The sequence below is a fragment of the Sapajus apella genome, unplaced genomic scaffold (genome assembly GCF_009761245.1).
Source record: "Sapajus apella isolate SASKATOON/1434 unplaced genomic scaffold, GSC_monkey_1.0 scaffold17, whole genome shotgun sequence".
Classification (NCBI taxonomy): domain Eukaryota; kingdom Metazoa; phylum Chordata; class Mammalia; order Primates; family Cebidae; genus Sapajus; species Sapajus apella.
Window position 1 is genome coordinate 28,365,662 of NW_022436957.1, and position 14,530 is coordinate 28,380,191.

Below are 14,530 nucleotides of genomic sequence, written 5' to 3' on the forward strand. Positions count from 1 at the left end.
TGTGTGTGTGTGTGTGTGTGTGTGTGTGTGTGTGTGTGTGTGTGTGTGTGTGATGTGTGGTTTGTATATGAGAGAGAAAGAAGTGACAAAGTTCTGACAAAGCTTTAATGAATTTTTTTCATACAATTTTATTTTTGGTAGACGCAGAGAAACGGATGTTTAGTTTTGTAAATCACTTAAGCATTATAGTTTTAACTTGGAAGTTGCAGAAAGTTGTATCTCGTTCATAGGGGAACCATCATCTTTAAAATAAATGATATCTGCCCCTCCTTGCCTTTTTAGATTACCAGAGGCAAAGACATTTCAGAGCTACAGGCTCTAATGAAAACACATCATTGAAATTAGGCTAAAGGAGGAGGTTTCTCACATTTGTTTCAAAGAAAGTGGTTCTCCCAGATCATTTCAGAGTGTGACATTTATCCTAAGAAGAAGTCACTGTTGTAGTCTAATATGCAGTATAAAATAGGAGCATTTTTAAACTTGGCTAAGGGAGAGGAGATAAGGATAAGCCATCTTTTCACTCAGTCTTATTGATTTTAACTAAATAAGAAATGATACAAACTAAGTATTATAAAAATAATTTCACAAAAAAAGACAAGATTATGAAAGGAAACATGAAATATCCTTAAAAGTTTGAGTTGATTTTTTTAAACAGAAACTTAAACAATAACCAATGGGGAAATTCCATTCATTAAAATTTACTATGTAAATATCCTTCCTGACACTGAAACCTCAAGCATTTACTTCCACCATCTATTTATTTGGTTCTTTCATAGTCGTCATTTCTTTCTCATAAAGTGTATATAAACTGAGAAGTTCCTTCCAACATTCTAGATAAACAGAATTTGTTTCTTAAACATGTTAAGTGCCTTTTCTAAAATGTCTGCGATCATGTAGCCAAGCTAAAGGCTTCTCCATATTCAAGAGAAACTTCTCAAGTTTTTATGTAATCCTTCTAAACATAATGCATTTAAACAAAATAAAAAATACAGGAAAGGCAAAGTAGTTTCTTTGCCCTGCAGCATGTGATTTTATACCACATTTAAGATTTACACTGCTTAAAATTTCAAGACTTGTGGGCATAAATCATACCTAATTTCTTCCACTGAGAAATGTATGTATTGAATCTTTTATTATTAAATCATAAATAGTTCAACATATACAACAAAACGTGGGCCATGTTGCCACCGTGGACCTGGCTTTCCAATGACAGCTTTTTTATTATTCCCTCCCATATCTCCATATTTCAAGAATTATTTTTATTCAGATATAGGAATTGATATTAGATAATAATTTTGAAGCACATTTTGACCTCAACTGTAAGATTTAATTCTGGTTACTCACAACAAAGATACTATCCCTACCTTCAATGATGAAGCTTTACATAGTCATTATTTAACTATTTTTGACCACTCAATATATGTCACACATAGAATGTTAAGGATATAGATTTTTAAATAGACTTTTTCATTAAATTTCTTATAGATAAGTGAAATGTTAAATTTCCTTTATATTTTGGATGTGTTTATGATCTCTATGATACATTACAAGAGAATTATTTCTAATGGAGTCATGTTTTCATTTATTTATATACTGTCTCTTTGACAATAAAGAATTGAGGCAGTTAATACAAAGAATATCTTATAATCCTAAAAAATATGAAAATTTAATGGCATGAAAGACATTAAAACAAACCTACCAAAATAGAAGTATTGATACAGTTTGTCTGGTTGATCATTAATAAAATCCAAACTAAACATTTTGGGGAAGTAGCTCTTATAACAAAACTCAACAAAATTTCATAGACAGAATATTATATGCTAGAGAGCATTGCTTGAGAAAATGGATACTCATCAATACTTTCACAACTTAGAAGAAAATATATATACACTTTCAGTATAATATTATCTAATTTGAATTTTTTTTTTTTTGATACGGAGTCTCACTCTTGTTACCCAGGCTGGAGTGCAATGGCGCAGTCTCGGCTCACTGCAACCTCCGCCTCCTGGGTTCAGGCAATTCTCCTGCCTCAGCCTCCCGAGTAGCTGGGACTCCAGGCATGTGCCACCATGTCCAGCTACTCTTTGTATTTTTTTTTTTTTTTTTATAATAGAGACGAGGTTTCACCATGTTGACCAGGATGGTCGCGATCTCTTGACCTCCTGATCCACCCACCTCGGCCTCCCAAAGTGCTGGGATTACAGGCGTGAGCCGCTGCACCCGGCCCCTAATTTGAATTTTTATAAATATTATGTAACTTATCTGGCAATACAGAATGTCACTTTAATGACAAAATCATCCCATATAGCCACAACTTTTTAACCTCATGTATACTAATTTCAACGGGGGAAACAAAGCAATAGCTACAATAAAAATCTTAAAAGATACTTGAGGGACATTTATTGTAACAAATATTTTTAATACTACTATTTAATAGTCATATAATTATTATCCCAGCAGATCTCCATATGTGAACATAATAGGTAACTGGCTATCTCAATTTTAACTTGAATATACAAGAAATAAATCAATACTATTTTCCCTTAAAGCAAGAAATATACTAAGGAAGATGGGAAGAATAAACAACTCACACTATAAAATTATTTTAAATGAGAACATGCTGCAATTTAAGAGTAGTAATACTACCTTGCATCTGAATGTGAGTTTAATGAATACCAGATGTTTGTATATTTGTGTATTCCATAAAAAATATTTTGAAAGAAGTACATTTACTATTAATTCACAGATGATAAAGTGGATCAAAGTCATGGAATCATCTGGTAAAGACCCTATAGTTGATAAGTTACAGAGTTAACAAGATCCACCTCTTCTGCAAACTTGATAATTAATCCATACCAAGTGCAGATATTTTACAAACCTATTGTCTGGACTGACAATTTTGGGTAAGAAATATTCGTCTAACAAATAAAATTTGGAATTTGTATTTGTACACTAGAGTTTATGAATAAATGGAAGCAATTTATAGCCAAACATATTACATTCTGACATGTTCCAACATATATATTATACAGCTATTTAAGTTTCTGAATATTTAAAGGACACATACAATACTAGTTTTAAAGAACACTTTAGAATCCTCTTTATCTAACTATATGGCAGGATGGGAACAGTGTATCATTTTTCAGATCAGTGACATTTGACAACCATTCAATCTAATTCAGCTGCAGTTTTCAATGATGGGATTAAGTGAGTATTTGAACATAGCTGTCATCTGAATTTCTACCCTAGGCTTTTTATGTATTCACCTTGGATTTGTGATTTAATGTATACCATTGATCCTATTTACTTTGTAGTATACCTCACACTGTAGATTTAAAGTTACTTGGTAAAAATTTGCCCCTTTGTAATAGACAATTGATGAGCTGGCACAATGAACATAATTATTAGATCTACAACTGTATCAGTTAATATTATGTTAAATCAATAAATGATTGGTAACGTATCTAATGTATATTACAACACTATACCTTTTGTATGAATCTTTATAAAAGGCATTGAAATTTATAAAATATAAGCATGGAAATCTTAAGAGGGAGACAACAACACAAACTTAGGAAGAGAAATCATAATACATCTGGCTGGGGGACAGTTTAAAGCATCACAGACAATTAAATCTCTCTAAATTTGTAATATTGGAGCTCCTTTACCAGACAAAGCTAGTCATTAAACTAGACACAAAATGATTAAAAGTGCAAATATCTAATAGAAAATACTCACTGATTAGAATTTAGTTATATCCAAGGAAACATATGAATAAACAAGTTTAAATTACCCATTAAATATTTTTGAGAAAGAGTTAAAGTAATATAGAACTGAATTCCAAATGCCTAATGAAAGGTACTTCTCACAAACAAAAGCGGGAAAGGGCAAAGAAATAACAGAATGGCTGTATAAGAGATGTTTGCGCCTTAGCTGGGATTTGTTCTACCTTGAAAAACTTGTAAATAAAAAGCAGTTGTGGATACATTTTTACCTAGAGCTGATGTGGAGATAAGAATAAACACTTGGTAGCATAGTCCCGTTTCTCAGGATTTTGTATTTTGTTTGCTTTTTAAAATCACGACCAACTATTACAAATGAGCTGTGCTCTCAGTAAATACGGTAATAAAGGTTATCACTCCACTTAGAGGTACTTTCTTCTCAGTAAGTGACTTTCCAAAATACATTATTGATAGCAGGGATAACTTCATGCTAAAACAGGCTCTACAAAGGCTGCAAATGAGAACACAAACGTGCTGTCTGAGCTCTATAGCCGTAAGCTGTGAGTGACATTCAAGTGAGGACAGCAAGTTAAACGCCAGGACAGGGAAAGGAAAGGAAACTGAGGAACAGGGTTAAATTGAGGAGCTAGTTTTAGAACTACAGATTATTCTAGAACTAGTGATTTACGGCAGAGGGATAGGCTAAAATGAAGCAGACCCTAAGGAGAAAAGAGGAGACAAAATGACCTTGATCTAAATATCCTGAAACTACCAAAAAGTATCATTTTGAAAAGACACTTCTAATAGCCCTTTAGAAATGAGAAGGTTAGTTTTTTGAATAACTTTTTTTATTGCATTTTAGGTTTTGGGGTACAGGTGAAGAACATGCAGGATTGTTGCATAGGTACATACATGGCAGTGTGATTTGCTGCCTTCTTCCCCTTCACCTATATCTGGCATTTCTCTTAAAACCAGTTTTTTTTTTTTTTTTTTTTTTTGATAGCTTTATAGAATTAGGAGGCCGTTTGTATTATTTTCTATTAGCAATTACCAATTTCTTGGTGTGTGGACAAATGTATCACCAGTATTAAACTTTTTGTCGCTGTTGTTGGAGACACAGCCTTGCTCTATTCCCCAGGCTGGAGTGCAGTGGTGCCATCTCCATTCACCGCAACCTTCGCCTCCCGGGTTCAAGCAATTCTAATGCCTTAGCCTCCTCAGTAGCTGGAATTACAGACATCAGCCACCACACCGGGCTAATTTTTGTATTTTTATTAGAGGCAGGGTTTTGCCATGTTGGACAGGCACATCCTGAACTCCTGACCACGGGTGATCTGCCCACCTCAGCCTCCCAAAGTGCTGGGATTACAGGCATGAGCCACCATGTCCAGCTTCAACTTCATTTTTTATAACGTACGTGTGTGTGTGTGTGTGTGTGTGTGTGTGTGTATTTGTTTAGCACCCATTTTTGGTTTCTATATCTCTTATATTTAATGTTTTCCTTCTACTTTTAAACTGCAAACATTCATTTTTCTCCTTTATCTGATCACATTCATAAGATATTAATCTATTTCATATTATAAGGAACTAGCTTTAAATTATATCTAGTGTTTCTTCTATTTCTTTATCTTTAGTTCCTACTTAGAGCATTTTCGTAACATTTTTAGCTGAAAGCTTGATTCAATTTATCTGTTTTTTTAATGAAGATAAAATCAAAGACAAAAAATAAATCAGCCTCTCAGTAGAATCTAAGCCATTTCTCATATGTTTTCATATGGAATTCTTTTGCCTTCACAAATATAGTTTTATACTATTGGTTTCTTATTTAATAAATCTTAAACTGAATCTGTATTACTAATTTCTGGTGTTATTGTTAACATCGATTTTGAAAGTTTGTGGATATTTAATGACATTTTGATGGCATTCAAATGTATTATCCACTTACAATTTGTGTATGTGGCAAGAAAATGTTTTAACGTGAGTATTTTCCTATGCCTTTAGGAAGTTTATGAAGAAGAGAAGGATCAGAAGTGACTCTTAGTGTGTCTTTCTTTCTTGGCTCTGGTTTTTGCCAGAAGTATAGAAGGAGTCAGTCCCCAAATTAGTTAGAAACCACTTCTACTACCTGTCATCAGATAGAAGTGGTATGGCTTCAAGGGTGAGTGGCTTCCTGGTGCATCCAACAAGACTGGGCCCTAGCCAACATTAGCGTTCTCAGCATGAGGATTCTCAAGTCTTCATTTCGCACAGAAGCAAAACAAAGCTAGACACCTGGAACACTAATTATACTGCTTTCCACTTTTGCTTCACTCACCCACCAAGCTTTTTCACCTCTTCTTTGTATGCAATGACTGCATCACCTGGAATCTCTTAACCCCTGACTTCTGGTTAGACTAAACTAAGGAGCAGTAATGGTAGGATATTGGAGGATTCAATGGAGAGGGTAAAGTATCACTTCTCTCAACTTCATCACCAGGCAAGGATTTGAAACTAACTGCATTCTTCAGATATCTAGGGGTTCAGTTCACAGTTGTGTCCAGTGACCTTCTAAGTGAGGGATTTTACCAAATTAATAACCCTCACCCCATTTTACTTTCAGAGATAGTAAAGGTTATTAGCTTGTGCCAGCCCCTGCATTCTTCACCATTCATTGTTTTTTCCTTGAATCCTACCTACATTTTTTTTTTCAGATGTGTATTTATTGATTCATTTAATTATTTTGAGATGGAATTTTGTTCTTGGTGCCCAAGGCTGGAGAGCAGTAGCGTGATCACAGCTCACCGCAATCTCCACCTCCTGGGTTCAAGCAATTCTCCTGCCTCTCAGCCTCCCGAGTAGTGGAGATTACAGGTACCTGCCACCACGCCCAGCTAATTTTTTGTATTCTTAGTAGAGATGGGGTTTCACCATGTTGGCCAGGCTGGTCTCAAACTCCTGACCTCAGGTGATCCACCCGCCTTGGCCTTCCAAAGTACTGGGATTACAGGGGTGAGCCACTGTGCCTTATCATGTGTATTTATTGATTCATTTAAAATACCAATCTGTTACCTGCTAACATAAATGACATGCTTTATATTAAAAATAACTATTTTCCAAAATAAATTTAGAAGAATGTCATGGCTTTATATTTTGTGCAAAGTTCTGTGATGTCTGGATTAATAGATTCTCAAATCTAATTCTGTATTCTATTATCAGACACATATCATGTGTCCTCTGGCAAAACTGTGCTGTACATTGGTGAGAGTGAAAAAGTCCTGCCCACATTTCTATAAGTATTCTCTTTACACTGTCTTCAACTTTTTATGTATGTCATCTGTTCCATATCAGGAGAGTTAATACACTAGACTTCATAAGATACCTTAAAATTGTAGACTGAATTTATCAGTAGATACCTCAATGAACTAAAGATAAAAGGCTTTTGCCTTGCCTATGAAAGATACCACGTAAATCTACTGAGCTCTGGCCATTTCCACAGGCTTAGGAGAGAGCATTCCCAATAATGACAGACCTACAGTTTTCTGAACGTCTGGTTGAGAGCTCAGATTTGAATTGGGTTCATGTAACTGATATTTTTAAACTATTGCTCCTCTAGCACATGTAACTTTATAGGTGAACTTCTTGATAATGCACACCTATTTTCCAGAAATATCTACTATGCTTTGGAGTATCTAGAGAAAAATCACTATTAAATATACAGTTTGTTTTTTGTACTCTCGATTTTTTGCTGTTAAATATATTATAACCTTGACAGTGGTGAATGGCTCTAAACAAAAATGTATTTCCATCAATTTTTCTTTGTGGATTTAGCAGCATTTGTACTATGCAATATGTTTCAATATTCACTTTCTTGGATAAAATGGCACTCTAAGTTTGTTACTACTCTATCACCGATTTTTAAAATACCCTGATTTATGACCCATTTAATTTATAGAATTCTTAGTCATTATCATCCGATTTAGACCTTACTCCAAATGCCAGCCATGGCTCACCATGCTTTCTTCTTCCCATCTCCGTCCCACTACCTCTGCTCCCCTTCTGCTACGTTTCATCTAACTCTACACTCCGTCTACTACACCTGCTGGGTTCTCATTCCAAATGCTTTTTCACCTCAAGGTCTTTATTACTCTGTCTGACCCATCTTCCTATAGCTAATTCCATAGCTCACTCCCTTTTTCCAGGTCTCTGCTCATAGAGCAACTGAACCAAGAGGTTTTCTCAGATCTGTTACTCTATTTACCCCTTTTTAATTCAGTTAACGGTCACTAAGTACATATGTTTTATGTTGCCTACCATGTGGCTGTAATCTCTATGACAGGAAGGGTTCTATCTGCTCTAATATCAATCGTCTTATATACTTTATGCTGAGAATTTGTGATTTTTAAAAGGAAACTTGAAATAGTCCTATTATTCAACATGATTTATATTTATATCCTTCCCAGGACAGAACACACCCAAGCTCACCTTTCAAAAAAAAAAAAAAAAAAAAAAAAATGCACTTGAGCATTTTAATTGTTTATTCTTCCTGATAACAGTTAAACTAAAGTTGTACTAATGGATGTTTTCCATTTTTGTTTCTATGGTTTTTTTAATTACAAAATAATGGAGAAGTATTCAAGGATAATGCATTTACTTTTTTGAGATGGAATCTCACTCTGTTGCTGGGCTGGAATGTAGTAGCACAATCTCGGCTCGCCACTTCTGCCTCCCGGGTTCAAACAATTCTCCTGCCCAGCTTCCTGAGTAGCTGGGACTATAGGCGCCCACAACCATGCCCAGCTAATTTTTCTATTTTTAGTAGAGATGGGGTTTCACCATGTTGTCCAGGATGGTCTCAATCTCTTGACCTTGTGATCTACCTGCCTCAGCCTTCCAAAGTGCTGGGATTACAGGGGTGAGCCACCGCACCCAGCCTGCATTTACTTTTGAAAATCAATGTAATTGATATCTTTTGGTCAGGGGTTAAGGAAAAGATTATTTTGTTCTGAGTTTGGTTTCTGCATGAGAATGAATGTCTTGAGGTTTTGTCCTCTGCGTTGGAGGCCAGGGTCTTAGGCAGTTCCTCATTTAAGCCCTGCCTCAAATGAAAGCATTGTTAACATATGCTTTTGAACAACTCCTTCTCAAATTTAATCCATTATTTTGGGGACTTTCCCTGCTAAAACATTAGGAGGTTCTCTATTTTCCATGAGAAATGTGGCCTTTCCAGAAGAGGTTCATATACAGCATTAATTAAATTTTATATTCACTATATTCATTTAATGATTTCATTAAACATGAGGTCTATGATCAGATTTATTTATATGGCCATCATTGGAAGTACTGAAGGTTGTAAAGTCAGGTTTACTTTTCCCTTATAAGTTCCTTTTTTAATTGAATTATAGTATGCATACAGAAAAGTATACCTATGTATACAGCTTGATGAATTTTCTTACAGTAAATACAAGCATGTAACAGCTATCAGGTCAAAGTATGAAACATTAAGCACCTCAGAAGATTCCTTTATGCATTTTATTGACATATTCCTTCCAAATTTAACCAAACTCTTGAATTTTAAACCCACAGAAACATTTTGCCTGTTTTTGAAGCTTAATTGAAAGAAATCATAGCAGGTATACTTTTGTCTTATTTCACTCACATATCTTTTAGTAAATTCTTTCAACTTGTGTTATTTGTAGCTATGATTTGGTCATTTTCACTGTTTTGTAATATTCCATCACAAGAATATATCATAGTCATTGCCAGTTTTGGCTATTGCAAATAAAGCTGCTATGAACATTCTCATATATGCCTATTTTAGGCAAACATGGAAATGTATTTCTGTAACTTGTGTCTACAACAGAATTGCTGGGTGGTAAGAAATAGGTATTTTCACATTTATCAGGTTATGCCAAACTGTTTAATAGCTGTCCGAATCATATTTCCACCAGTTAGTTGTGAGATTTCCAGTTGATCCATGTCCTCATCAACACTTGGCATTAGTAGTCTATTATCAGTCATTTTGGTAATTTTGTATTGGTATCTCATTGCAGATTTTTTTCCCCAGTTACTACTGAGTTTAAGTATTTTAAAAATATTATTCTTCAATTTGTCAACACCCTTATTGTGTTCCTGTTTATTATCTCAGTCTATAAAACTTAAAATTCGATATAGTAAAATCCATTTGTTGCACAGAACACTGCTGTAAAACAATTTGCTGGGCACGGTGGCTCACACCTGTAATCCAAGTACTTTGGAAGGCTGATGCAGGCAGATCACCTGAGGTCAGGAGTTACAGACCAGCCAGGCCAACATGGTGAAACCCCGTCTATATTGAAAATACAAAAATTAGCTGGGCATGGTGGCATGCACCTATCATCCCAAGCTATTAGGAAGCCTGTTTTTACACAAGACTGCGATATTCCATATTGTAAGTGTGTCAATTATTCCCTATGTATTTAACTCAATGTTAATCATACTTCAAATGAATGTGCATGGAAACTGAAAAGATTACAAAACAAATACAAAAATAGGAAGGGCAAATAATAACTAATGAAATCTTTAAGAATTAAGTGGCAGAACCTAGTTCACCAGATACTAGGATGTATTATAAAACTACATTATTCCGTATGACGTGGTATTTGTGTGTACGTACAGAAATACAACAATGGAAACAAATTGAACTGTAAAAACAGACTCACACATGTACTGATAAAATTATCTGACACACCTAGTCTTGTGAAGCAAAGGGGAAGCAACATTATTTTTAATAAATGGTGTTTTGTCAATTAGATTTCAAATGAAATAAAAACTGAGCCTTGATCTATTCCTCACACCATATTCAATAATCAATTTCAGAAAAAAACAAATCTAAAATCACATGGTAAAACAATAATGGTTCTATAGATAATAACCTAATATAGTATCATAATGACTTTGGGTAGGTAAATATTTCAATAGGATATAAAATTATAAAGTTTTAAAGAATTCACTATATCCAAGTGAAAAACTTGTTTTTATTAATATTTACCATTGAGTGAGCAAAAAGGTAATCCATAGAGAAGGAAAACACATTTGCAACTTATAAAACAAAGGGCTTACATCCGGAATATAGCAGTAACTCATAATTTAGATAAAGCCCAAGTTAATTTTTCTCTTTCTGAAACACGCTTTGGATTCAGATGTCAAATACTTGCCTATGCCACAGTCATATAAATTTCCTTCCATGGTTATCTGTTTTATTGCCAGGATTTTTCTGGTTCCCTTGGAGTAGGCAGATAGCTCAAAATGAGCAGGCAAGGGAACCCCCTGGGAAAAGAAGTCGTGGAGAGGCTGTCCGAGAGTCTGTGCTGCCTGCTGGCAGTCAGCCAAACAGACCATGACTGCACTGGCCACACTGATTATGTTTGGTCTTGTGGTTGGCCTCTTCTAGTCCCAAAGGGGATTTAGCAGGCCCTTGCCAGAGATAACCACTCTACAGATTTTCCCCACAGACAAGCATGCACACGCTCCTCCAAAAACTGGCCCTCAAGTATTCTTTTGCTCATTATAATAGTAAACACACACACACACACAATCATCCCTGGGTGGAGATTGTAGACGCCAATGGGACATGGTATGTGTACTAGCATGTACAACCAAAGAACATGTGTGCCCAAAAATGCTCCCAAAACATGCTTCCAAGTAACACCCCCACACCTACCCTTTCATGATTTATCATCTAACATTCTCAAAGAAAGCTCCCCAGCACTAGCTGCTGGCTGGCTCATTGTTCCTTTGTGTTCATATGCACTCAATGTTTAGCTACCACGTACAATTGAGAATACTTGGTATGTGGTTTTCTGTTTCTGTGTTAGTTCACTTGGGATAATGACCTCCAGCTTCATCCCTGTTGCTGCAAAAGACGTGATTTAATTCTTGTCTGTGACTGCATATCATTGTATTCCATGCTATATATGTACCACATTCTTTTTTTTTTCCTCCTTCTTTGAGAGGGTATCTCATTCTGTCTCCCAGAACTGGAGTGCAGTGGTGCCATCTCGGCTCACTGTAACCTCCACCTCCTGGGTTCAAGTGATTCTCCTACCTCAGCCTCCAGAGTAGCTGGGATTACAGGCATATACCACCACACCCAGCTTATTTTCGTATTTTTAGTACAGAGGGGATTTTGCCATGGTGGCCAGGCTGCTCTCAAACTCCTGACCTCAGGTGATCTGCCCCGCCTCGGCCTCCCACAGTGCTGGGATTACAGGTGTGAGCCGCCACCCCCAGCCTGTGCCACATTTTCTTTTTCCAGGATTGACTTTTATAGGAGATTCAAAAGTTTTTTTAATGACATTTTCTTGGTGGCAACAGTCCAGCTACAATCAAATAAATTAAATCTAATAATTCTATGTTCTGCTCTTTTCTTCACTGTTACATTTTGAAATGGAGTATGCTATTCTGATATTTCAGACATATTCTTTGTGTAACTTTAATAATTTTCATAATGTAGATGACACTGATATTTCCAAACGGTCTGACTAATGAGAAAAAACAGTTCCTAGATTATTTTATTCTGCCTGCAAAGTAAAAAATCTGTAATTTCTTCAGAAGGCAGTCAAACATCTCTGTAAAATAACTTTCATACGTTAAAGGTGACAATGACCCTGAATTCATAAAATCAGCCAATTAATTGCTGCAAAGTTTCCTTTTCCATCTCCTGTGTAATGTCATCTCCCTGCCAGATAAGCTGAGCAATATTTTGTGGAGTACATGTTATTATTACTCTATCCCTGCTTATGGTTATTTTAAGAGTAAGTAATCAATGTAGTTGAATTTATCTTTGAAAGAAAGGGGTGATGGAATTAGGAAGCTACTACAAGTGCCTGGTAAACGTATTGGTCAATTACAAATATTTTAGGATGTTAAGAAAGGAGGACTGTCTCCAATGCCATGATAGAGGGAAGGAATTGCCAAGTTATTCAGAGATTAGACCTCCTCTGACCTGCCTGCTTGGTTTAGCTGTGATTGTTGACCCCCCCCCCCCTTTTTTTTTTTGAGACAGAGTCTCGTTCTGTCGCCAGGCTGGAGTGCAGTGGCGCAACCTCGGCTCACTGCAACCTCTGCCTCCCGGGTTCCAGCAATTCTCCTGCATCAGTCTCTCGAGCAGCTGGGATTACAGGTGTGCACCACCATGCCCAGCTAATTTTTGTATCTTTAGTAGAGACGTGGTTTCACCATGTTGGCCAAGACAGTTTTTATCTCTTGACCTCATGATCTACCCACCTCAGCCTCCCAAATAGCTGACATTACAGGAGTGAGCCGCCGCGCCCAGCCAATTGTTTATTTCTTCTAATACAAGACATGTATTTTAGTCCAGTTGAATCTAAACCAAATGTAATAGAAAACAAATGTGCCATTCTTATCCAGAGTAAAGATAGTGATGTTTCTGTGTAATGTATATGCTTAGAGGTGGTGTTAGTGTTGGCTTAAACAAACGCCATCATGAGATTTGAACACACTTAGCACATATAAAATTTTTGGTATAGTAAAATCCATTTGTTACACAGAACACTGCTATAAGAAACTGAGGTCACCAGGCTTGGTGGCTCACACCTGTAATCCCAGCACTTTGGGAGGCTCAGGCAGGCAGATCACCTGAGGTCAGGAGTTCCAGACCAGCTGGGCCAACATGGTAAAAACCTGTCTCTACTAAAAATACAAAAATTAGCTGGGCATGGTAGTATGTGCTTCTAATGCCAACTACTAGGAAGGCTGAGGCAGGAGAATTGCTTGAACCCGGGAGGTGGAGGTTGCAGTGAGCCAAGATCACACCACTGGCACCCCAGCCTGGGAGGCAGAGGGAGACTCCAACTCATTAAGAAAAGAAACTGAGTTCACTGCAGGACTCTGTCCACCAAACAGCTGCATGAAGTAAAATCTGAAAACAACAGGGAGCAGCCTATCAGATCTGGTCAGTGCCTTTCCCTTTCCTTTGTGGCAGCATGCATTTGCTTCCTGAATCATATTACCCACAGACAGACGTAAACGAATTACATGTGCTCTCCATACGAACTGGTCTGATTTACAAGAGAATTTGAGATAGTTTCTCTGCATTTGAGGCCAAAGCCCTCACTCAAACATGAAGCATGCTGTTTCACAGCATCCAGACCTTGTCCAGGGCACTACTTACATTATTGTTCTGCAGAACCCGCAGTGCCTTGTTGACATTGTTCAGGGCATGAACTCTTGTGGATCCTTTTTCTTTTGGCTGAAAACAAAATGAAAGAGTGTTCACTGACCAGCAGAGAGACCGACAATCTACCAGAAATGAAACGATCTATGAATTTCACTGTTAACTTTGAGTATTTTAAATGATCACCGGCTGTGGGGTGTTAATATAATGAATCTAAATACTTTGGGTGAATTGTCCTTGGCCTGGTACATTTTTTTTAGCATAAACGAACCACTGTCTAAGAATGGCAACACTTTTTTCTTTACAAAGGCTATTCTGGGATGATTGTTCCTTCATTCTATAGCTCAGTTGGGGATTATTGCATGACCACCAATGAGAGAAATATCGGCAAGTATAAAATCATTCGCTAGGAAGACAGAAAAGCAAGTTAATTCCCAAGCTTTTAAGGAAAATTTAAAGATCTGACTCTAGCAAAATAACATAATGCCAAATGGGGTTAAATGAAAGCTTTTCTGTGAAGAGATTACCTTAATTGTCTTTGTCACTGAAGCTGAAAACCTCAATCATCTTTGGTTCCCCATTTTAATCTCAATCCAAAAATTTGTATCTTGTCCTATAATTTTTCAACTAACATCTGCATAGTTCTCTGCAATAT

The 14,530-nt window shown here is 36.5% G+C and overlaps 1 protein-coding gene across 10 annotated transcripts in view; it reads right to left on the reverse strand.

The window, feature by feature from the left end:
* Positions 1–14,530, reverse strand: part of DMD (dystrophin) — a 2,282,798-nt gene that overhangs the window by 1,745,700 nt on the left and 522,568 nt on the right. For all 10 annotated transcript variants that reach the window (XM_032285804.1, XM_032285805.1, XM_032285797.1 and 7 more), the window contains one exon: positions 13,873–13,950. Coding sequence is in view for 4 of the 10 variants with exons in the window: in XM_032285801.1 (XP_032141692.1) it covers positions 13,873–13,950 (78 nt within the window). In the remaining 6 variants the exon portion in view is untranslated. The remainder of the gene's footprint in view (positions 1–13,872; positions 13,951–14,530) is intronic.